Source organism: Silurus aristotelis, assembly GCF_946808225.1.
Source record: "Silurus aristotelis genome assembly, chromosome: 8".
NCBI lineage: Eukaryota > Metazoa > Chordata > Actinopteri > Siluriformes > Siluridae > Silurus > Silurus aristotelis.
Window position 1 is genome coordinate 24,764,792 of NC_139581.1, and position 26,126 is coordinate 24,790,917.

Consider the following 26,126-nt stretch of genomic DNA (forward strand, 5'->3'; position numbering starts at 1 on the left):
TTTTGTACTCTGATTTTTTCACCACCAGAGGTTTTATTGGGTGTCATGTAAATGATCTGTGGTCTGATTAACTTAAATGACTAAAACCTTCATAGGCGATTTTTTTCCTCTCTGGTTGTGTAAGCTGTTTTTACCAATGTCACAAACAAAATTCAGAAATATTTGACCACTGTTCGTGTGAAAGATGCGATATGATTTTAATTATATTCCCATTACTCCTACTGCACCATTGAAACGACTCTACGACCATTTCCAGGTGGGCAAAAACGTGGACAAGTGGCTGTGGATGCTGAGTGCGACGCGGATCATGAGTCGGGGCGAGGGCGACTGCGACGTCTCGAAAAGCCGAAACGGAAGCATTCAGGCCGACTTCCAGGCGTGGAAAGAAGATTTCTTGAGGCGCCTTCAGGCCCTGGCTAAAGGTGAGAAGAAGACGTGCAACTGCGAGTGTAAAAAAGGCTCGTGCAAGAGTAAAAAGAAGCACCACGAGAAAGACGAGGGTGAAAAGCATAGCTCTGAGGTAAGACCATCTATATCTGGCATCTTGTATAACTTGTGTCGTCATGGTAACTGTACTATTCCCCCCCCCTGTTATTCATGGCTCCTGTGTGTAAATGGATTTCGGGTGAAGCGGTTCTGTGCTCCCGAGCAATTTAGGCACTCGTGTGTTTCCAGCACTCGTGTTTTCTACCTACCGTTTACAGCAAAATGGCAGGTTTTTTAATTGAAGGCATTTATTTCTAATTAATATGCTGCCCTGAATATTAAGAAATAACAACTTATTACTAAATGCTATTTAAATACATGCAGGTCATTTGGTTATAATTTGACATCGATGAACTTGTTAGGTTTTACTTGAACTATTAATGAGAGTGCTGTTCAGAAGGATTCATTTTTAAGAATTGCTGATGCCTTTGTTCTAATATGAAAAGCGTTCAAGTCAAACCAGGACTTTAGAGTTTCTAAAATAAAAACAAATTGGGTAAACTGCATTTACTTTTCCGACATTCTCCCTCCCCTGCTTCCTTTTTATACATTTATCCCAGCGTTTAACTAATGCCTCGAAATAGAGAAATGTATCAGTACGCCTAAACCATGACTTCCGAGGAACTCTGAGGATTTTCCAGGTTTCTGGCTTCCCAGTGCTGAATGTTCACAGGACTGACCGCTGTGGGCTGGGAACCACTATGACTGGGATTGTCACCAAAAGATTTGACAAAAAACTTCATCACCACACGCACAAACTCTGCTGGCTGCTTTCTTGATTAACGGTCTCTGGACTGGACCGCGACATGTGCGCCACCTATCATTAATACGCCTCACTAGCCTCTCACTATGTACCACGGTAGCGTCCTTTTTTTTATACTGTTGAAATGCAAAGTCCCGGTTTGACTTGAACCTTATGGTGACAGTAGCAAGGTGGTAGAAGATGTATTTAATATTGTACGGTCTCTCCGGTGTCGGTGTTTTCTAATATTCAGAGTTACAAAGATTTTCTAAAAACAGCAAGAGTGTCTAAGGCAAGATGATGTTCAAACAAATATGAATGTATGATTGATTGATCAATATGATTTGGGGAGATTATTGTAGATCGGCATGATGGCAGATTGTTGTGGTAACTCGGCGGTTTAAAAGCTTGGGTTTCGAATGAGAAGGTTGCATGTTTAAATCCCACCCAAGCTGCCACTTGGGCTCTTGATCAAGGTATTGAATTGATTATTTGTATAAAAGGAGACAATTGCAAGTTGCTCTGGATATGTAAATGTAGATTGCAGGGGTGTTAAAGGAATGAAGGACTTCAGGATGTGGACTATTTGACTTTGCAGGAGCTGTTCGAGTCCAGCAGTGAGGCCGAGTCTGGAGCTGAGGTTGAGAAAGCTCACGGCTCTGTCATCGACCTGGAGGATCTTGGAAACGTCATGAACCACATCAAGAAAGCCAAGGTAGGTGTAGTTCATCAGTCAATACCTATACCAGTCCGTAGGTGGAATGTAGGTTCTTTTTCGAATGTAACGTAGTTAGAAAAGAATTCCTGGAATTCTGTGGTAATGATATGGATGTAGTGGAGCGTCATGTGTAGAGCCTGCCGGAATGCTTACACCTTTCTTCATGCTCCTAACTGCACATCTTGGCTTCGGCTTGTGAAATGTATTTTACGTTAAAAAGACACAAATCTGTAAGCACTAAAGCAGGCACATTCCACTTTGTGTTTTAGTCAGAACCATGGTGCAGAATATCAGCAATTGTAGGTAATCTAGGCCTCGTGGTATTTACCGTATTGGATTTACGGTGCATTGATATCGATGGTTTGCGCTGACTTTGTTTGTTTCACTTTGTGCTTGTCGAATTCAAATCCAAACTTCGAACATAGTCGTCGAATTTAAGATCAAAATGCACATTACAATGCAAACAAACAAAAAGTACATTTAAATATACACTGTATGGACACAAGTATGGCACTGATTTTCCCAGCCGTATGTGGTTCCTCTGCAAAATTGTTACCACAAAGTGTAAGGAATAAAAATTGAATAGAATTGGAGCACCGACCGCCTGCATGCATCAGTACCATCTTCTCTGAGAGTGGGGGTTATTATTACAACAAACGGGGGGGAAGATTTAGAGATGGCTGGAAAAATCAGGTGTTCCAATATTTTGTCTCTGTAGTGTGTTTTTTTTTTTTAAACAGCTTGTTCAGCAGGCACATTCTATAGTAAGTGTAACCCCACGAGAGGGAACTTTTTAAAGCTTACCCTATAGACAAGACATCACAGCGGTCTAGAGGAGATGGGACGAAAGCATGTATTACGTTCTCCAGGTCTCGAGACGAAAGAGGTTTTTGTTCGAGTTGACGTTGAAAGAAGCTTCTCATGAAAGCATCATTTGGTGTAACAACACAGTACAATGAGACAGTAACGCAATGACAGCAATTGTCTTTAGTTTAGCATTTATTTGTAATATATTTATTAGTGATTCAGCAGAAGTTATTATTGTTCAGGTGTGTGTGTGTGTGTGTGTGTGTGTGTGTGTGTGTGTGTGTGTGTGTGTGTGTGTGTGTGTGTGTGTGTCTCTAGTCCAGTTCAGTCTATTTGTGGAAAGAAATTGTTAACCAGTTTGTTCAGGAGGGCTTGAATGCTACTGTACCTTTTGCCAGACAGCAGGTGGTAAATGTGTGAGGTGTGTGTGTGTGTGTGTGTGTGTGTGTGAGATTCAAAACTTAAATAGAGACAAAAAATAGCTTAGTATCCAGTCAGAAAGTGTTGTCTTCACTGTACTGACACAGTTAGATGAGGAAATGTAGAATGTGATTCTTTTCTGAAGTAGATTTAAATTCTTTGAATTTTTTTAATTGCAATATTTTCACAGCAGATGGTGCAAGTGAGCACCGGCTATACGTACATGGCATAAGCAGAATAATAAACAGCTTGAGATTAATACTCCTCTGATTTCCTTGTACACTACACGAAACGGAGAACAGGGTTTCATGCCCGAGTCGAATCTCCCGTCTTACAGTCTACTGAGGAATGTAAACCGCTTGGCTTGCGATGTCAAGTAATTACGATAGCCATCTTTAGAAGATTTCTTTTTGATAGTCTTTTTTTGAAAAATGGCCTTGTGGCTTATCCAAGCTTTAAAAACAGTAGCACATGGAAGCAAAAGGAGATGGATTGCGAGAATCTGCGTCTCCATTGAAGGAGACGGAGCGGCAGATGGTTTGCTACAGTAGACAGCAGCTCCAGCAGGCGCTGCGAGCATTTACGTAACTGTGAACTGTGATCACTGACGCCCACTCTGCAGGTCTGTATGGAGGAGTGATTCATGAGATGGATCCCCCTCTTGTTTTACACACACACACACACACACACACACACACAGGCTGAGTGACAGAACATCACATAACCCCCTTCAGTTCAGCATTTGATTCAGACCAGAGGTGGTTAACAGAGTACAGATACTTCATTACTGTACTTGAGTAGATTTTTCTGGTATCAATACTTCACTATTTATTTTTTCAGACAACTTTTTACTTTGACTCATTCAATTTTTTACACAAACATCTGTACTTTCTACTTCTCACAAGAGGCTCGTTACCTTAGTTTCAATCTCTTTAGTGACATGATCAATATTTGTCTTCTCATCGCGCACCGTTTCCAGAACGTCCAACTATTTCCTGTCATTGCCCGACTTTTTCAATCTACCACTGGTGTATCGTTTCCTGACTATCAAGCACCGCAGACCATTTTACTAAGCTAACAACGAGCACAGCAGACGTCTGAGGTTAACTTGGATGAGACAGCGGGAGTCAGTGATGCACACATGATCAGGTGATCAGGAATGTCTCTGTTCTCAGTCATCATCATCTTTTCTCTGCTTGTGTTCTATATGGCAGTTGTTCAGCCTGGATACATTCATTAGATACCAAAATGTAATTGAATTCTTTTGTATTGATATATTATGATGTGGTCCAGTTACCAGCGTGACATTAAAACAGGTGTAGTAATGGCTTAAGTACATGTCAGAGCCCAAAATACTTTACCTTTACTTTTACCAGAGACTTTGAGTATCTGTACTTCTACTTTAGTGGAGGATGTGTGTGCTTTTGCCATTTCTGATTCAGATCAAGAAATAGTTGAAAGTTGGAGTCTTATGTGGTTTGTTAATCCTATTTATAATGTATGTGATTTTCTAAAAAACACATTTTCTGGTATTGGAGTCGTTTTATAGAAAAACACACCATTGCTACCAGACAAACGATTATATACTTAATGATCTGGTGGGGGTACACACTCTTCCATAGTGACACACACCTCTGATGGTGGTGTTGCTGAAGTGATCTGATCATGATAGACCTACAATTTAAGGACATTTGGTGCCTCTCAGACAGTGGTGGATGAAGTACACAAACAATGTACTTGAGTTAAAGTAGAGATACTCTACTTAAGTATCTAAGGTACTATGATGTATCATGGCAATAATGTTCCTATTATTATAATTTTTCTCCTCTTAGCACACTGATCTATTGAAAGAAATTATATTAATGAGTCAAACACTTGCCACTGGTGGTGTGGCAAGTTGGAGTCCGCAGTATGTTCCATCATTTATTCCCCCCAAAATAATGTTCTTGTTGTTTAATCATGCATGCGGATAAAAGCAGTGTGATAAAATTACATTTAAATGAATTGTAATACATATTTATTAAAAAGAAATGGCTTGTATGTTAATTACATGCATTTCGAAGCTGTTGGTGTTAACTCCTTATGCTGTTTTTTGTTTATTTCTCATTTTAATGTTCTCCATTTCTTGTTCCTTTGCCCATTTATTACAATTGTAATTTTTTAGTGTCTGTTAATTGATGTGCAGTAATGATCCGTTTAGCTCGTTAAGGTTAATTAGGTTTCTCACCATGTGTGCGACTGTCCGATACGTCGGTTGCAGTTGTTTATAAAGTCGCACATTAATATCGAATAATGATAAAAAAAAAAAAAGCTGGAACTACTTGCGAATCGGAATCGGGCATTGAGACAGACCATGGTATAACCGTTTTTTTTATCAACGTTTTAATGTTTATATTACGTAATGATAAATATGAATTTTCCCAATATCTAAACAAACGATGACTAAATGATTAAATGGAGGAAATGAATAAATGGAGTGAGTGAGTCATGCATGCACCATCTTACTCCAAACCTGCTGCTGACGATTTATGCTTGTTTATTAACACCGATTTGCACTGGCGACTGGCCTCCGATGACGGCAAATGATTTAACCAGCTGTTAATAGCACTGGTTTTCTTCTATCTTTGGGAGGACAGGGTCTACTGGTGGCACTCAAGCAAGTAATTCAACATGCAGCAAGCCGGCCTTTCACATACACTAACAAACGTAGCTCCTACGCTCTGCTACAGAAACAGAAGGATTTAAAGAAGTGATGGCTCAATGGGTAAGATGTTCTGATCAGAAGGAGTTCAAATCCCTGGACCACCAAGCAACCACTGTTGGGCAATTGAGCAAAGACCTTAACCTTCAACTGCTTAGTATCAGTCGACCTCTGCTGCACACCTTAAATGTGCATATTCTGCTTTATACGATTTGGTCAGGTCTCTTTTCAAAGCCAAAAATTGGTGGTTCTTGTTTCATCAAGAATCTTAAATGTTGTACATTTTCATCTCATTTGTGATCTGTTTTTGTTGTTGTTGTTGTTTTAGTTTTTTTGGGTTCTGATTTTGATTCCTATATTCATTGTAAGATGAATGACTCGTCTTCATGTCTTCTCAACCCAAAGCCCATTTAAGATGTTGGAAAGTGTCACAAAGCCACAACCAATTAAGTTGGAACCAATTAATCAGGTTTCCTGTGGTATCGAGCACCAATACTGTTGGCCTGCCTGAAGCATGGATTTTTGCATGCTGATTAGAAAGCTTTGTGTCTGGTTTAATGAGGTAGCTCATCCAAAATTCTGTAGTGGTTCAGTGAGTGGAGTCTTGGTCATTTGCATGGTCGGTATCAGATCCGTTAATTGCAAAGCCACTCTAGCGCGCAAGTGCGTGGGAGCGTATCGAGCACTTTTGACACAGCTGTGAGGTGACTCAGAAAGATATCACATTAGTGTCATTGGTTTGAGTGAAAGTAGTCTGAACATGGTAGCCATCTTGCAGGGCGCAGCTCTCATCAACACCTGCATGACTGCTGTCCCTTGCATGAATGGCTTCTGCTCATGTTCTGGCAGCTTGAAGGAAATCTGAGGATAACAATGTGATGACAGGAAGTGGATTTTGACATATAATATATCTACAGTGTAGAAAGTGTTAGGGAAGGACACATACCTTGATGGAGATGGTGTACTCTGTAGGTAAGGAGAAGCAGAGGTCAAAAAAGAAACTGGACTGGACCAAATAGAAGTGTCCTATTGTGAAAGATGTGCTAGCATTGCTCTTTCTGACTGGTTTATACTTATAAAGTCAAGCAATGCACTTCCTTGAGCGTTTCAGATATTCTGAAACCTAGTCAACTCGAAATAAATAACTCGAATCTGCTGAATGACTCAAAACACTGCCACTGAAATCTGCTAATGAAGGTTAAAGAATGGCAAAACATTAATTCTAGGAAACAGGAACAATGATTTCAGGATTTTTTTATTTTGCGTTTAATTTTGTGTTTTATATATATACAATTTTGTGGTTTTTATATATATATATATATATATATATATATATATATATATATATATATATATATATATATATTTATATATATATACACACAAAATTGTAAGGATTCTATAGAGATTGTTGTTTAAAAAGATACAGACAAAATATATATATATATATATAAAAAAAAAAAAAACCCTCTGGCTTCTGTAGAATTATCTGGATTTAAGCTTTAAAATCTCTAACACACATGAAACAAATGGTACAAAGTTGGACAAATGATGCGTTTATTGGAGAAAAGCTCTAATGAGCTCCACAGTCTCATATTTTGGTTACTCAGGGACCTAACTGACTAAATTAAATATTGTGCTAGCTTGTTTAGTGAAGGGAGCTGAATGGGGAAATTTGGCCCGATCACTGGATTTCTTAGTGCAGCATGCCAAGATAGTGAACCTTTACTAGTGTTTTGTTTGAATCTGACACTCAGAATGAGTGTACTACTTTAGCTCAGGAAATCCTTCTTTGATATTTTTCATTTCGATCTGTACGTCTCCTGTCTCCTATATATCGAGCTGAGGAATGCGGCCAGAGCAATGGACACGGACCAGACTGTCCAGTTCACACGTGTAATATCAACAAACTGGCACAAGCTGTTACATGAGGGATCTGACACAAGACCCCCCGAGGGTCGGACACAATTGCTGATCTACTGGATGTTGTTTTTGAGTCTCTATTTAACACCACTGAAATGCCACCAGTGTAGCAGCATCTACATCTGAAATCACTTAACAGGATATTAATCAGCCCCAGAAGCAGACCTTCAGTTTGCTCTTTATTAGTCATAATATAATATTCAAGCTTTCATGTCTGGCTAATAATCTTTCCATCTTTCCTCATTTTGCTGTCATGTTTCATCTCGAGATGATTAAAGCCTACATTAGGATGTTAAAACTACAATGAAATACTACTTGGAATAGTGATTAAGTACTTAACAGTGGAAACTTTTTCTTTACATTTTATTGATTTAATATATTTTGTTTTTACTCAAAATGATATGTATATTGATGTATATTGAACATGTTGAAGTAGATGTATGTTATTAGACAGTATGTATGTTAATTCATACAGCACTCACCTCAATATATATTAATTAGTCTCATGCCACCGTAATAGTCGTCTATTCAGTATTATTTCTATAGCACAGAATTATGAATGGAGATAATGACAATACACTAGGATTTATCAGTACAGGTTTATCATCAGCACTGGTGCCATTGTGCGACTCAGAGAGTGTGTTGGTGTGTATGTGCTACAGAAAAAAGGGGAGGACGACCTGTCCAAAATGAATGGATTGAACAAGACTGAGCCTGAGGAGGAGAGGAGGGAGATGGTCACTCCAGCACTGAGAGAAGCGCTGACTAAGCAAGGTAGGCCCACATGTGTTCAGTCATATAAACACGGTTCACACTCGTTGTTTGACTCCAACTGATTATTGGCATTACTGTTTCATTGCTTGTGAGCCACTTCAGGTCAACACCAATAGTTTCATTGCTTGTGAATTCAAGATGTGCATTAGGAAGGGCTACAGACTGTAAAATCTAGTCAAAAAATGCAATGAATTCTCACTGAATCCTGATAATAATGTTTAATAAAAATGTAATAAATTTTTATTTGTATAGCGCATTTAACAGTGAACATTGTCTCAAAGCAGCTTTACACAGATAACGTGGTGATAAAGTATGGTTATATTCTTTATAAGTGTAAGTTTGTCCCTGATGAGCGACTGTGGCAAGGTAAAACTCCCTGTGATGGCATAAGGAAGAAACCTTGAGAGAAACCAGACTCACGAGGGAACCTGGGGTTGCACCGCATGTCCATTTATTGCAGATATACAATGTTGCAAGGTACAGTGATGGTGATATGAAGGAAACTGTAGTCCTGAGTCAGTGTAGCAGACTGTTGACATTAACTACAGTCCAAATCCGGTCTCAAAGCTTCGGATCTACTCCGGAACTATTTCATGGAACCACCCAAGGAGTTGATGAGAAACCGTTCCCAGATGCACAAAGTGGCCTCCAAATGAAGAGAACACTATCCAGAGGCAGGCCTGAAAGTAGTGAGAAGATCCACGGCAGGAAGACGGGCTGGAACAGTGGTCACTGGAACCTCAGGAGCATGTTCAACTCGACCGAGAGAGAGAGAAGACTGGTGACAGAAAGAGAAGGATATGGATTATTATGTCTTATTGTTGTATGAAACTTAAGGACACTGTGCAGTTTGGACTCTGGCAAGACTCGCTATGGCAGTATAACTAAAAGGTAGAATCACAAGGGAACATGGACATGAGGGATCTCTGGGATAAGAGACGACTCACCACACCACCGTCAACAAACCTGAGTGAACGTGTGAGAGCGAGGGGACGACAGCATACAAATATCCCAGTTCACCAAACACTATATATCCATGATCCCTCCAGATCTGCTCTTTTACCTAAGAAAAATCTACTGATCAAAGGCTTGACTAAATAAATAAGTTTATTTATTAGCCTCGACTTGAACACTGAGACTGTGTCTGAGTCCCGAACACTGGTTGGAAGGCTGTTCCATAACTGTGGGGCTTTATAAGAGAAAGACCTGCCCCCTGCTGTAGTCTTCATTATTTGAGGTACCAACAGCCTGCACCTTTTGATCTAAGTAGGCTTGGAGGATCATACTGGTACAGAAGTTTACTCAGATACTGCGGTGCGAGACTGTTAAGTGCTTTAGATTTGATTGGGAGCCAGTGTAGACTGATTAAAACAGGGGTGATGTGGTCATATTTTCAAGATCTAGTGAGAACTCTTGCTGCTGCATTCTGAACTAACTGAAGCTTATTTCTGCACTTACTCCAACACCCAGACAGTAAAGCGTTACAGTAGTCTAATCTACGTAGATGTAACAAAAGCATGAAGTTTTTCTGCATCCTGTAACAACATCATATTTCTAATTTTAGCAATATTTCTAAGGTGAAAAGGCGATCCTGGGAATATTATTCACGAGAGCCTTTAAAGGAAAGACTAGGGTCCATAATCACACCAATGTTTTTGACTGCTGTACACACTGGGATAGAAACACTATCCAGAAAATCCAAAGTTTACTTCTAACTGCATGTGGCCCTAGTAAATGTACTTCCGTCTAATCTGAGTTAAGCAGAAGGAGGTAATCAAGCATCCAATGTCTAATGTCCTTTACACACTTCTCAACATTGTTAAGCTGATCTCTCTCATCTGGCTTTGCTGGAATATACAGCTGTGTATCATCAGCATAGCAATGAAAGCAAATACCATGTTTATGTATAATTTCACCCAGAGGCAGCATATATAAAGAGAAAAGCAGTGGGCCTAAGACAGATCCTTGCGGAAACACCAAACTTTACCTCAGAGAGTGTGGAGAACTCACCATTTACATCAACAAACTGATAGCGATCAGTCAAATAAGACCTAAGCCAGGAGAGAGCTGTTCCCTTTATTCCAACAACGTAAGAATAGCAAGCAGTAAAGTGTGATCAGTGGTGTCAAAAGCTGCAATAAGGTCGAAATTCTGACTGATACATTTCAAAAATTTTATTCCTAAGTAGATGTGAGCAGAACTGCGGTGCTACAACCTTTTCTAAAATTTTATAGAGATAAATGGGGAGGTTTGATATTGGCCTGTAGTTAGACAGTTGACATGGGTCAAGGTCAGGTTTCTTAATTAGGGGGTTAATAACTGCCAGTTTTAACAGGTTCAGTTACCTCTGGAGTTATCTGTTTGTAGAAACCTAATAATGAAAGTGTTTAAGATGTTTGATTGCTAATCGGAAGGCCACGAGTTTAAAAATTAAAATCAAAATGCCACTGCTGGGCCCCTGTGCAAGGCCCTCCAGCTGATTTAGTTGTACAAATTAGATAATTGTCAAGTCACTATAATGGAATCTGTCTAATATGAACTGTAATCCAGAAGAATTTGTTGTTGGAAGTTGGATTAGAATAATTTTAATGATAAAATTTCTTCCCTCTTATGAGTGCAAAGGATCATCCATCCATCCATCCATCCATCCATCCATCCATCCATAAGTTTATTTTTATATAGCTCAATTTAAGGCATTTGGTTAAAAATGCAATTTAAAGATAAGTGTGTGATTCCTAATTGGTAAAAGAGAATTTTTATGCTGTATATAAAAAAATTATCACTGAAAAAGAAGAATGTTTCAGTAAAATGTGAATGGAAAAATTATCGAATTTACAGTAAATATAATGAAATAGTAATAAAATATCCTTGCATTTATATTACTGTTGAAACGCATACATTTTTTACGTGTATCAAGTTTCCAATGTGGAAAAAGACAGAACCCAGAAATAAACCATTGTTCACAGCTGTCAAAATGAAAATCTGTTCTTTAAAATAAATTTAAATTCTTTTCATATATTTACAAATTTACATTTTGCCTCTATTTTCAAAGCTAAAACTGACCATAGTGTAGTTTGAGTTAATCTGTAGTCGTTATTACATGTGACTATTTCGTTCTTAATAAGAAATTATATCTATAATATTTCTACTATCCAGAACTACTTTCGTTTCCTCCATCTGCCCATCCTCCAGATGCTGGGGATCTGATGATAATTGTACAGGCAGTATTTTTCCCTCCCGGCTTCAGTTTTTAGCCTGCCGGCACTTTTCCTTACTGTGTGTGCTATTTCTAACACAGGATATAAATAAAGTGGGCTCAGCACTGAACCTTTGCACTATAATATAGAGTACAAATTTCTTCAGTCTTGTACAGAAAATTTGATCCTGAAACAGCATGTCTTAACACACCATTGTGTGTATGTATGTACTGTAAGTAAAATGACTCTCTCTCTCTCTCTCTCTCTCTCTCTCTCTCTCTCTCTCTCTCTCTCTCTATCTCTCTCTCTCTCTCTCTCTCTCTCTCTCGTTTGCCCCTTCTCTGCCTGGTGATTGTCAGGTTGTCTCTTTGTCTCTTTTTGGAGATTTTGGTTAGGACAATATTTCCGAAACAAGCAGTTGTATGTTTGTAGGATCTGTATAGAATTATTATTTCCGAAAATCATACTTTGGAATGGATCCAAACAGGGCGAAGGTCATAATTGAAACTTAATTTAATTAATTCAATAAATTTTGCATTATTGTTTGCAAATAGTTGTTGCACAGTATATTTTGTATAAATTAAACTATAATACAATTTATAATACAAATTGTATAATATTTGTAATTGTATAAAAAAAAAATGACACTCTAGAGGTAATTGTTGACATGGAAACTAAGAGTAGAATTTAAAGTGCCCTTCATACTGTTCCTAAAGAAACAATAATGCATTAGAACAATATGATGTGGTACTAGACGTGTGCATGGTAAATTGTCATAGTCGCAATTGTAAATTAAATTGAATTGTTAAATTATTTGATGTATAACAAACTAGTTTATTTCTTATTTATTCCAATTTTAAGAAATAGTAACATTGGAAAATATAATGATGAAACCAGTAGTGGGAAAAGTTGGTCAAAGTATTAGTTCAAATACGTCTGGTGGATTCTTCTTTCAATTTTATGGAGGCTTTTATTTATTTAGTTTTTTTGGGTTAAACTTGCATTGCTGTTCTTTTAAGAAGTGCTGGTCCAGCAACTTTTTTAGTTTTTGCCTTAATGTAGGATGCAAACCTTTCCCCGTAGACTTAATTAGATTGTTGTATAGGTTGTATGAGGCAACAGCCTGGCATGTTGGTGCTTTGTCACGGTACTTAAAAGTATGGATTATGTGGTAATTATGATTTGGAGCCAGACATTACGTGGAAAAACAAGCTGTAAACTGCATAAATAAAAACAAATATATTATAAGTTTTAGGCAGGAAAAATGCTGTAAAGTGTCAATGCTTTTAAAAATATCTTAACTTTTTCTGTCAATTAACAAAATGGTAAAAGAATAGAAGAGGAATCCAAATGAAATCAGTATTTGGTGTGCCGGTCCCAAGTCTGGATAAATGGGGAGGGTTGCGTTAGGAAGGGCATCCAGCGTAAAACGTGCCAAATCAAACGTGTACCAGGAATCAGAATTTTATACCGGATCGGTCGAGCGCCGGGTTACCAACGACCGCCACAGGTATTGTTAGCCAACACGGTACCGGTGGAAATTGAGCTACTGTTGGCCGAAGGAGGAGAAGGAGAGGAGGAAGACATCTACAGAGACAGCAGGGAAAATAGACGTGTAGGAGAGCGGAGGTTGGAGTTGGTAAATTAAATGTTGGTACTATGACTGGTAAAGGGAGAGAGGTAGCTGATATGATGGAGAGGAGAACGGTAGATATGTTGTGTGTTCAGGAGACCAAGTGGAAAGGGAGTAAGACCAGGAACATTGGAGGTGGTGGTAAGAGAGTTTCTGATAGGGTGGTGAACATGTAGCTGGAAGTTGTAGGGGTAATAATACATGTCATCAGTGCTTATGCTTCACAAGTGGGTTGTGAGATGGAGGAGAGAGAAAATTTCTGGAGTGAGTTAGAAGAAGTGGTAGAAGGTGTACCTAGGAATTCACGATTGGTGATTGGGGCAGACTTTATTGTGAATGAAGGTGAAGGGAACAGAGGTGATGAGATGATGGGTAGGTATGGCCTTAAGGAGAGGAATGTGGAAGGGCAGATGGTGGTAGATTTTGTTAAAAGGTTGGAAATGGCAGTGGTAAATATGTATTTTAATAAGAAGGAGGAGCATAGGGTGACGTATAAGAGTGGAGGAAGGTGCACACAGGTGGACTATGTTCTATGTAGGAAATGCAACCTGAAGGTGGTGGTGAGGAGGTGCTGGATGATTGGACAAATACTGCACAAGTGATGAGAGAGACAGAAAGGTACTTGGTGTGACATCTGGAAATAGAAAGGAAGACAAAGAGACCTGGTGGTAGAATGAGGAAGTGCAGGAGAGCATAACAAGAAAAAGGTTGGCAAAACAAAATTGGGATCGACAGTGTGATGAGAAAAGTGGGCAGAAGTACAAGGAAATGCAGCAGCAGGTAAAGAGGGATGTGGCGAAAGCCAAGGAAAAGGCATATGAGGAGCTGTATGAGAGGTTGGACACTAAGAAAGGAGAAAAGGATTTGTACAGATTGTCCAGGCAGAGGGACCGAGCTGGGAAGGATGTGCTGCAAGTTAGAGCAATAAAGGATGGAGATGGAAATGTGTTGACTAGTGAGGAAAGTGTTGAGAAGATGGAGGGAGTATTTTTAGCAGCTGATGAACGAGGAAACAGAGAGAGAAATCGTGTAGAGATGGTGAAGCAGGAAGTGGATAGGATTAGTTAGGAGGATGTGAGAGCAGTGATTAAGAGGATGAAGAGTGGAAAGTTGGTAGGACCAGATGACTTACCGGTAGAAGCATGAAGATGTTTAGGAAAGATGGCAGTGGAGTTTTTAACAAGATTATTTAACAGGATTTTGGAAGGTGAGAGGATGCCTGAGAAATGGAGAAGGAGTGTGTTGGTACCGATCTTTAAGAATAAGGGAGATGTGCAGATGTGCAGACGTGCAGCAACTACAGGGAAATCAAGTTGATCAGTCATTTCATGAAATTATAGGAAAGAGTAGTGGACGGCAGGCTGAGGGAAGAGGTTACTATCTGTGAGCAGCAGTATGGTTTCATGCCGAGGAAGAGCACCACAGACACATTATTTGCTTGAGAATGTTGATAGAGAAGTATAGAGAAGGTCAGAAGGAGTTACATTGTGTGTTTGTGGATTTAGATAAAGCGTACGACAGGGTGTCAAGAAAGAAAGTGTGGTATTGTATGAGGAAGTCAGGTGTAGCAGAAGTATGTGAGGGTGGTGCAGGACATGTATATGGACAGTGTGACAGCAGTGAAGTGCAGTAGGAACGACAGACTGGGTTAAGTTGGAGGTTGGACTGCATCAAGGATCAGCTCTGAGCCCTTACCTGTTTGCAGTGGTTATAAATAGGTTGAAGGACGAGGTCAGACAGAAGTCTCCGTGGACCATGATGTTTGCGGATGACATTATTTGTGGTGAGAGTAGGGAGCAGGTTAAAAAGAGCCTGGAAAGGTGGAGGTACACGCTGGATAGAAGGTGAATAAAAATCAGTAAGAATAAGACAGAGTACATGTGTGTGAATGAGAGCGAGGGCAGTGGAGTGGTGCGGTTGAATGGAGAAGAGTTAAAGAAGGTGGAGGAGTTCAGGTACCTGGGGTCAAAAGTGCAAAGTAATGGAGAGTGTGTTAGAGAAGTGAAGAAAAGTGTGCAGGCAGGGTGGAGTGGGTGGAGAAGAGTGACAGGAGTGATTTGTGATAGAAGGGTATCTGCCAGAGTGAAAGAGAAAGTTTATAGGACTGTGGTGAGACCTGCGATGTTGTATGGTTTAGAGACAGTTGCATTGAGTAAAAGACAGGAGGTGGAGCTGGAGGTAGCAGAGCTGAAGATGTTGAGGATTAGAAATGAGTTTATTAGAGGGACAGCGCATGTAGGACGTTTTGGAGACAAGGTGAGGGAGGCGAGATTGAGATGGTTTGGACATGTGCAGAGGGGGGTATATCGGTAGATAGGAGAAGGATGATCCGCTGTGGCGACCCCTAATGGGAGAAGCCGAAAGAAGAAGAAGTAAAAAAAAATAATAATAATAATTTTTGTTTGCTAAAGAGCTGGAGAGCAGTCAACAATAAAGCACAGTGGTGTTTCCATGAAAGTTTGGTGCTGCATTTCTGCAAATAGAGTTGGATATTTGGTTAGGTGTGATGGTGTCCTCAATGCTGAAATACATGCTGATACTTATCCATCTTGCATTACCATCAAGGTATCAGACATCCATCAATGTCATTAGGAGCTATATTCAACATAGAAAAGGAGGAGTTCTGAAAGTAATGCCTCCCACAGAGCCCTGATCTCAACATCGAGTCTGTCTGTGATTACAGAAGGATTCGAGGTGGCCTACATCCACAAAAGAGCTGTGGTTAGTTTTTGAATATGTTTTGAAAAATCTTCTTGCCGAGTTTTTTTCAAAAAATTGTGTACAAGTCTGCCGCAAATAGCAAGTTTTGATGCCGGCACCAAATATTGTTTTCATTAGAATTGTTCTTTCTGCTGTTAATTCTCTTTACATTTTTTGTTAATCGATCAAATAAATTATGAACTCTTTTCAGTGTTACTGTTTTTAGTTTTATTTTACAGTGTTTATTCACAACTGTCTAAAACCCTTATACAGTACTGGACAGTGTTGGGCAGTAACGCGTTACCGGTAACGCGTTACTTTTAAAAATAAAGTAACTCCGTTACCGTTACCGTATGGTGCGTTACCCGTTACTTTTAAAAATAGGATTGGTGGATAAACCACTGTATACACGAAGAAGACGCACTGTGTCTCCGTTTATTCTGGTCTGTGCGGCAGTAATGGCGAGTCGAGGCGAGAGCAAGACGAGTTTCTCAAAGTGGAAATATGCTCATTATTTCACTTTAGTTAAGTATAAAGACAAAAACTTTTAAGGCAAATGTAAGTTGTGTCTTTCTGGTTCGAAGCTCGTATCTACTGCGATAAACAGCAACTCCAATCTGTTGAAACACCTCCAGAAACTCCATGCCTGAGGAGCTAGTAGCTAGAAGCTAACCCGGTGTTCCGTTTTCATACTCAAGCTGTAAAAGGAACATTTTTAAGAGCTCAACACAACAGCAGAAGCCACTTTAGTTTTTGATTGTGAATATATTATTCAGCTTGTTTTGTTATTTATTTCAGAAATCCTTGTGATATATTCAGTTTGTGTTGGTAATAAAATAGTTAATAAAATAGTGTTTAAAAATTACTTTGTGTTTAAGTCAGTTTTGTGTTTGTATAAACCATAACGCATAAAAGGGCATTAATGGGAACATTAAAGAACGTTCTTTAAAAAAAGTAACTAAAAAGTTACTTTTAACACTAACACATTAGTTTTTGGTAAAAAAGTTACTTTTTGAATGAAGTAACGAGTAACTGTAACTAGTTACTATTTTTTAGTAACGAGCACAACACTGGTACTGGATATATACAGTACCAGCCAAATATTTTGCAGGTATCTGTCCAACACCACTTGCTATGTTGTTCTCCAGGAATCAAAGTGTGAATGTTGCTGTTGTGATCCATAAATATAATAATAGACAATAATAGAGATTGTAATATCAGGTGATCTAGTAATGCCTTGATGCAAATCCTGTTTTGAAGTACAGGGTGCTTACTGCTTTGCATTTGGTCATGTCTTTGCCTTTTTAGTCTTTACCTTCCTGTTTTAAAATGATTTGAAGCACAAGTGTTTTAACATTTTATTAAAACCTTTAATCTTTTCTGATGAAGAGAAATTCAAACATTTTCCTCTAAGCTTTTTAGATTGTACAGCTCTTTTAGCTGGTCTAATAAGTTCTAAGCTGAATAATGGAGTCATTGTAACTTTTTTTTTTTCACTGGTGCTTTGCGGTATGCAGTGAGAGTAAAGCAGAGTAGTATATCATTGTTTGTCTATATATACACTTATACGTAGTAAATAATAATGAAATAATAAGCAGGGGTGCCCAATACGTCGATCGCCAAGGTAGTGTGGGTAGATCTCATAGCATTAAAGAGAGAGAGATTTATTTATGCATTTTTGTCATACGTAGATCATTTTGACTTGGTCATTTTATAAGTAGCTCGCATGCTTAAAAAGTGTGTGCACCCCCGACTTAGAGATTTGACAAATGTATGTGTTAAATACAAATGAAAAAATATGCCTTGTATTCGATCTTTGTTTTGTTCCAGTGGGTTTAAGCGTTATATTCAACATATAATTTTTCCGAGTATTCAATATTTAGTGCTTTAAGAAGAAAAAAAAATTAAACACCCTCAGCACAATACATTAAAACAAAATGTACCATCAAAGCAAAGGTGAGGAGAGAGCATGCAGTTTTAAATGACCTGCGCTGGAAAGACGCATAATGAAAACAGATGTGGAGCTCAAAACGAATTTATGCAAAAGTGTTGCACTGAGTATGAACCCACCATATGCCTCTGTGTGATAATGTCTGTATAAGTTACCAGTGATTGAGGTGATGATTCAGAAATTATCAATAATCTGATCTTGACTGGGCAAACTTAATAGAGGCTCATCGTATAGACTTTACTGCATCATTTCCTACATCATAATCTATATCAGAAATGATCTCTCTACAGCCCTGTACGGAATTTTTATATTTGCACAGTTGTATAGTCCATAGTGTCCAACAGTATCACTTTTCATTTGGCAGAAATAAGCTTAATTATTGGGTAATATTTATTCAAGTCATTGCCATAGGAAAGCACATTAGCATAATTTCCATTACGTAGCAAGTGAGGACACCTCTGTGATTTGGCTAGCTAGCACAGCAAGAACCTAACAGCTGGAGTCAGCTACATATGGTGAACTAGTTTCACGTATTAATACACACTAAGAATACGCTACAACTCAGTTTATGATCATTATCCTCTCCTCAGTTTCGAATGCGTTTGTGTCCTCGAATTTAAAAACTCACAGAGTTTGTCGGACTGTGGTGTTTTATCCCCCGCAAAGATACAACCCAATGCAAATATAAAAGAAAATATTTCCCACAAGGTCAAAGCGGTGCAGCGTTATCAAGACATTTTTGAAAACATGATCGCTCAAGACAACATATTGCATGTTTCTAAATCTAAAACCATAAAAGCTTTGGCTGTCCATTGGAGAAAATGGAAGTAAACATGGAGGGCAAGGAGAAATTCTGGTGCATAAGGCTCTCATGGCTTCTAAAATGAAAGTGTCTATTGTTACCAGCGAGTCGCATCTTGAGAGAGCTTTCCTGAGAGCCCAGCTTGTTGGTTGTGCTTTGAAAAGGTCATCGTAAACTGGGTCACATATGAATTTGAGTGCAGCACCGAGGTATCTGCACACAAGTCTTGGTCTGTAAGGAAGCATGACAGCAAGGTTTTGTTGCTGATTATCTAATTATCTGAAGATGCCCTGAAAGATCTCATCGGAGACTGGATAGTCTTTATATTCTGCATTATGTTTAACTGCCACTAAGTTTGTGTTTCCACGTACCTTCATTTTTCTGTTTCCTAAAAGGTATGAATGTTTTGAACATGAAGTGTAGACCATAGCATCATGGATTGCCGCGGCACTTCAATCTACACTTCATGTTCAAAATATTCACCCTAACTAACCCTAACCCTAACCCTAGGAAGTTTTTTTTTTTTTAATAATACTGCTTAACCTACTTACCAACCAACTACTAAACTAATCTTGTCTTCTCGCAGACTAATAAAACAGAACTTGTCTACTGGTCAGCAACTAAACAAAAGTTGTCTAGTTTTCCAGAGGACTAAACTAGTAACTAATAAAACTATATTGTCTACTTGACAGCAATTAAACTTAACATGTCCACTTTTTAGCAACTAAACTAGTCCTCAGGTCAACTAATTAAACAATACGTGTCTACTGGTCAACAACTAAACTAAACTTGTCCACTGGTTGGCAACTTAACGAGTCCTCTGTTCAACTAATAAAAAGATACTTGTCTATTGGTCAGTAAACTACTACATTAAATATGTCAAGTCAAGAAGCTTTTATTGTCATTTCAACTATATATAGCTGATGCAGTACAAAGCGAAATGACATAGCGTTCCTCCAGAAACCTGATGCTACAATAAACAACATAAAGCTACACTTCTGATTCACTACCAAACTAAACTTGTCCACTGGTTTTCCAATAGTTGTCTGGACAGCTAAAAAAATGTGTCCTCTGGTCAGCAATTCGACCAAACTTGTCAAGAAAAGTAGAAAACTTGGTCAACTACTAAAATAAACTTGTCCTTTGGCAAAGTAAAAAAACAAATTCCCTAATGCCTTCTAATCACTGCTGTGTAGAAACAGCTACAATGTAATGAATAATTATATACAAATTTTCTTAACTCCAAATTTGCTAGGCCTTGCTGGAAACTAAAAAGAATGATAAGAATGAAGATGAACGACCATGATGCATTATTAATTTCTTGATTTATTCTTGTGTGTTTTTCTCTTTTACAGGCTACAAACTCATAGGTAGTCACTCTGGGGTAAAGCTTTGCCGTTGGACCAAGGTACCGTAGGCTTCATTTCTCTGTATTGTTGCTTTGACTTTGATTTGATTTGACCTAAATAAGTGGTCCCCAAACAATTGGTACCGTGCCGCACAGAAAGAATACATAACTTACATTATTTCCGTTTTATTCATTATCTAATTATGAATGATGTTTTATTTGGGAAAATGACCGGATTCTCTCCGCCACATCTGTCTATGACTCACTCTTGATGCATGTCATGATGCCTCGGTCACATGTCTTACCTCCATCCGCTGCCTTCTTAAAGGGGCTTCTCCGGACACTAACACATAATACATTACCGCTAAATTGAAACCCCCAAGCAAGCAAAATAAACAAAAAACACCACAGTGGATTAAAGTTAATTATTATATTCAGAAAATACCATAATATTGAAAAATATGGTCCAACATTAAAAATACCATAATATTGAAAAATATGGTCCAACATTAATCCGGTCTGTGGCGCAAAAAAGGTTGTGGACCGCTGACCTAAATGACCAGACCCTATATCAGAAATTGTATTGAATATTCGTTTGTGCCATTTCATTCAGTCCATGCTGAGAGGGAGAGGAGGATGCTACAAACACACGTTTTACGGCATCGAATCTCACCGGTGCATGGAGACCACTCCCAGCCTGGCCTGTGCCAATAAGTGTGTGTTTTGCTGGAGGTAAGCTGACATTCAAAGTCTTTTTTTTTTTTAGGTAGATGTTTTTATGTTTTATTCTTGTGTATAACTTTAACTTAACAAAACTGACAAGATGCTCACTTATGATTGATAAGCGATGAGCTATGATGGCTATAGGTATAAAAAGACTTGTAAATCCTCGCATACAGGTGTGATGAATAGCTCGGATAAATGAAAGTGTAGCTGAAGACGCAGTCACACTGATTCGTGCTGACATCGGTGCACGAATCACGAGGTAGTCTGCTGTTTTCCGGTAGATGAAAAGGCTTTTGAGGAAGGCTGTCATGAAGAATCTGCAGATCTCCTTTGAATGCCAGATTGAAGATGACTTGCTTTTCCACCAGGCAGATTTTGACTTCTGAGATGTTGACAAGGTGTAAATGTGCAGACATCATTCTGTAAACAAACACTGGGGATAAACGGTTTGGATCTGTGCTTTTCTTCTACTTGAGGTCTATTCAAGGAAGCCGAAGGGGTGAAAGCTTGAGCGTGCGAATATGTGATATTATTCATGAAAATCTCCAGAGGAACAACTGATCACTTAATGGCTGCCTGACATTAGCAAAGAGGACATTTTTTTTTTTTACGCCATTTTCCGAAGCCATTATTCCACCGTTATTTGCAGAATAACGAGTCATGGAGGGCAATTAATTTGAATGTTCAGTCAGATTCCAATTTAAAAGATGTTTTAAGTTGAGGATGGGTCTAAAATTAGATCTGTTTCTTTCAATCACCATTTTATTGAAATATATACAGTATATGTTATATCAAAAAAGTTGGGACACTGTACAAATTGTGAATAAAAGAGGAATGCAATAGTTTTACAAATCTCATAAACTTATATTTTATTCACAATAGAACATAGATAAGTGAGACATTTTGAAATATCATGCCACATATTGGTTAATGAGTGCTACACATGAGAGCTACACATTCCAAAAAAGTTGGGACAGGTAGCAATAAGAGGCCAGAAAGGTTAAATATACATATAAGGAACAGCTGGAGGACCAATTTGCAACTTATTAGGTCAATTGGCAACATGATTGGGTATTAGGGAAAAGAGCCTCTCAGAGTGGCAGTGTCTCTCAGAAGTCAAGATGGGCAGAGGATCACCAATTCCCCCAATGCTGCGGCAAAAAATAGTTGAGCAATATCAGAAAGGAGTTTCTCAGAGAAAAATTGCGAAGAGATTCAAGTTATCATCATCTACAGTGCATATCATCATCCAAAGATTCATAGAATCTGGAACAATATCTGTACATAAGGGTCAAGGCCGGAAAACCATACTTGGATGCCCGTGATCTTCGGGCCCCTAGACGGCACTGCATCACATACAGGAATGCTACTATAATGGAAATCACAACACGGGCTCAGGAATACTTCCAGAAAACATTGTCGGTAAACACAATCCACCATGCCAATCGCCATTATAGGTCAAAAAAGAAGCCATATCTAAACATGATCCAGGAGCGCAGGCGTTTTCTCTGAGCCAAGGCTCATTTAAAATGGACTGTGGCAAAGTGGAAAACTGTTCTGTGGTCAGATGAATCAAAATTTGAAGTCTTTTTTTGAAAATTGGGACGCCATGTCATCCGGACTAAAGAGGATAAGGACAACCCAAGTTGTTGTCAGTGCTCAGTTCAGAAGCCTGCATCTCTAATGGTATGGGGTTGCATGAGTGCGTGTGGCATGGGCAGCTAACACATCTGGAAAGGCATCATCAATGCTGAAAGGTATATACAAGTTCTAGAACAACATATGCTCCCACCCAGACGTCGTCTCTTTCAGGGAAGACCTTGCATTTTTCAACATTACAATGCCAGACCACATACTGCATCATGGCGGCATAGAAGAAGGATCCGGGTACTGAAATAGCCAGCCTGCAGTCCAGATCTTTCACACATAGAAAACATTTGGCGCATAATAAAGAGGAAGATGCGACAAAGAAGACCTAAGACAGTTGAGCAAGTAGAAGCCTGCATTAGACAAGAATGGGACAACATTCCTATTCCTAAACTTGAGCAACTTGTCTCCTCAGTCCCCAGACGTTTGCAGACTGTTATAAAAAGAAGAGGGGATGCCACACAGTGGTAAACATGGCCTTGTCTCAACTTTTTTGAGATGTGTTCATGCCATGAAATTTAAAAAACAACTCCCCCCCTAACCCCCCCCCCCCCCCAAAAAAAAAAAATTAATAAATAAATAAATTCTCAGTTTAAACATTTGATATGTCATCTGTCTTGTATTCTGAATAAAATATTGAAATTTGAAACTTCCACATCATTGCATTTTGTTTTTATTTACAATTTGTACAGTGTCCAAGTTTTTTGGAATTGGGTTTGCAGATGGGCTGGGGTTAGGTCACATTCTGCACCAGTTCTGATTGGTTTAGAGTTCATGGACTATGTTTGTTCTTCTAAGGTTGTTATATTTGCAGACAAGTTGTTTGTACTGATGCTCATGGTATTTATGTTGAAAAAATGGATTGCTATGGTGGAACCCATTTGTTGAGGTGCATATTTTGTTGGCTCGTAGCTTAGTTGCTTGGATTTTTATCATTGTACAAAAAGGCCATGTCAAGGGCAAATGGTAGGATGAGAATATAACTACTAATTATATTATTGCACAGTAGGGAGCTACCATGGGGGGCATTTAAGTCAAACCAGGACAAATTTCAGAGTGGAAACTGCATTGATTTTTTTCTATATACTTCCCTGCTACATTTATATACTTTTCACAGCATTTAATTAATGCCTGGAAAGATCCTGCATAGAAAGATGTCGGTATGCTTGGGCCATACCAGGACAGGCTGTTTCACTTCGTCACCGGTGTGGGCTGACAAACACCACAACCGAGAGTCACTGACGGACCTTTGACCATATTTGAAACATCTACACCGTTGATATGTCTTACTGTGGCTGAGCGTCTCCTCACCGTACTGTGTTTGAAGTCTTCTGTAGATTTCCTCCCGTTTTACACCTTCATTCACAATATTATTATTACAATACTATTAGAAATAAGTCACAATAGCCATTTAGCAGCATTAGTTTCAAATGATCTTCGATGGAAAGAATTGAACCTAACCGATGTAACACAGAAAATGTGAAGTTAATTTTGCTTGAATGTCTACAGCCCAGGTTTATGTAATCCTTTCTAAAAATCCTTGACTGGTATGTATGAAGAAATCTTCCAGCACCCAACCAGTTTAGAGATATGACTCCCTAGTTCCTGTCTACCAAAATTGGTAGTCAGGAACCTAAATTATCTTCAGCACTCAAGATGGCACCTTCCTTTTCTCCACTAGACTATTTTCCATTCCCTCAACACAACACCTTGCTCACAGTCACTGTTCACTTGCATTTCTCAACTCAGGCACCACACGAACCCTGTAGGCACCGAGTGGCGTTGGAAGATGGACCCCGCTGAAAAGATCCTTCAGGAAGCACTGGAGAACCACCGCAACATGATCCGCCAATTCCGAGGTCCGTCAGCTTTATCTATGGTCTTACTTTTGAATACAAGAACTATGCTGCTATATTTTATATATATATATATATATATATATATATATATATATATATATATATATATATATATATATATATATATATATAATATCCAGTATATACAGTGAGGAAATGAAGTATTTAAACACCCTGCTATTTTGCAAGTTCTCCCTCTTAGAAATCATGGAGGGGTCTGAAATTGTCATCGTAGGTGCATGTCCACTGTGAGAGACATAATCTAAAAAAAAAAAATCCAGAAATCACAATGCATGATTTTTTAACTATTTATTTGTATGATACAGCTGCAAATAAGTATTTGAACACCTGAGAAAGTCAATGTTAATATTTGGTACAGTAGCCTTTGTTTGCAATTACAGAGGTCAAAGGTTTCCTGTAGTTTTTCACCAGGTTTGCACACACTGCAGGAGGGATTTTGGCCCACTCCTCCACACAGATCTTCTCTAGATCAATCTGGTTTTTGGCCTGTCGCTGAGAAACACAGAGTTTGAGCTCCCTCCAAAGATTCTCTATTGGGTTTAGGTCTGGAGACTGGCTGGGCCACGCCAGAACCTTGATATGCATCTTACAGAGCCACTCCTTGATTATCCTGGCTGTGTGCTTCGGGTCATTGTCATGTTGGAAGACCCAGCCTCGACCCATCTTCAATGCTCTAACTGAGGGAAGGAGGTTGTTCCCCAAAATCTTGCAATACATGGCCCCGGTCATCCTCTCCTTAATACAGTGCAGTCGCCCTGTCCCATGTGCAGAACCCCCCCCCCCCCCCCAAAAAAAAAAAGCATAATGCTACCACTCCCATGCTTCAAAGTAGGGATGGTGTTCTTGGGATGGTACTCATCATTCTTCTTCCTCCAAACATGTTTAGTGGAATTATGACCCAAAAGTTCTATTTTGGTCTCATCTGACCACATGACTTTCCCCCATGACTCCTCTGGATCATCCAAGTGGTCATTGACAAACTTAAGACGTGCCTGGACATGTGCTGGTTTAAGTCAAGTCAAGTCAAGTCAAGTTTATTTGTATAGCGCTTTTCACAACAGACATTGTCTCAAAGCAGCTTTACAGAAAACAACAGTGAAGGTGAATGGTGTGCGTTTGTCCCTGATGAGCAGCCGTGGCGACAGTGGCAAGGAAAAACTCCCTTAGATGATATGAGGAAGAAACCTTGAGAGGAACCAGACTCAAAGGGGAACCCATCCTCATATGGGTGACATCAAAAGTTTGGTCATAAATCTTTCAACAATACAGAACAATTTGTGATCATCATAGATCCAGCATCAGCTTCTCCATGCCAGGGCCTTTAAACACTCGGCATCTACTTCTCCATGATCATCCATAGGTCCATAATCTTCACGAGGTGGGACGTGACTGGAGCTGGCCAAACCTCAGGAAGCCTCGGGATGGGGAGAGAAAGAGAAGCAGTGGAGAGGAATTAGCGTAGCTGCTGTTCATGATATTAACAGCACAAGTTGATAATGTGCATGTGATCAGATGTTCTGGAGCACAAGGTTGTGATGTGATGTGTGTGATGTGTGTTATGTGTAGGCTTTGCTAAAAAGATATGTTTTTAATCTGCACTTAAACTGGGAGAGTGTATCTGAACCCCGAACACTGTCAGGAAGACTATTCCAGAGTTTAGGAGCTAAATGT

At 39.1% G+C, this 26,126-nt stretch overlaps 1 protein-coding gene across 2 annotated transcripts in view; it reads left to right on the forward strand.

Annotated features, from left to right (window-relative positions):
• The window catches only part of tyw1 (tRNA-yW synthesizing protein 1 homolog), a 73,661-nt gene that overhangs the window by 4,970 nt on the left and 42,565 nt on the right, over positions 1–26,126 (forward strand). For both annotated transcript variants that reach the window (XM_083548864.1, XM_083548865.1), the window contains exons 6-11: positions 257–520; positions 1,827–1,943; positions 8,460–8,571; positions 20,210–20,262; positions 20,816–20,934; positions 24,325–24,434. In XM_083548864.1, the coding sequence (XP_083404990.1) occupies positions 257–520; positions 1,827–1,943; positions 8,460–8,571; positions 20,210–20,262; positions 20,816–20,934; positions 24,325–24,434 (775 nt within the window). The remainder of the gene's footprint in view (positions 1–256; positions 521–1,826; positions 1,944–8,459; positions 8,572–20,209; positions 20,263–20,815; positions 20,935–24,324; positions 24,435–26,126) is intronic.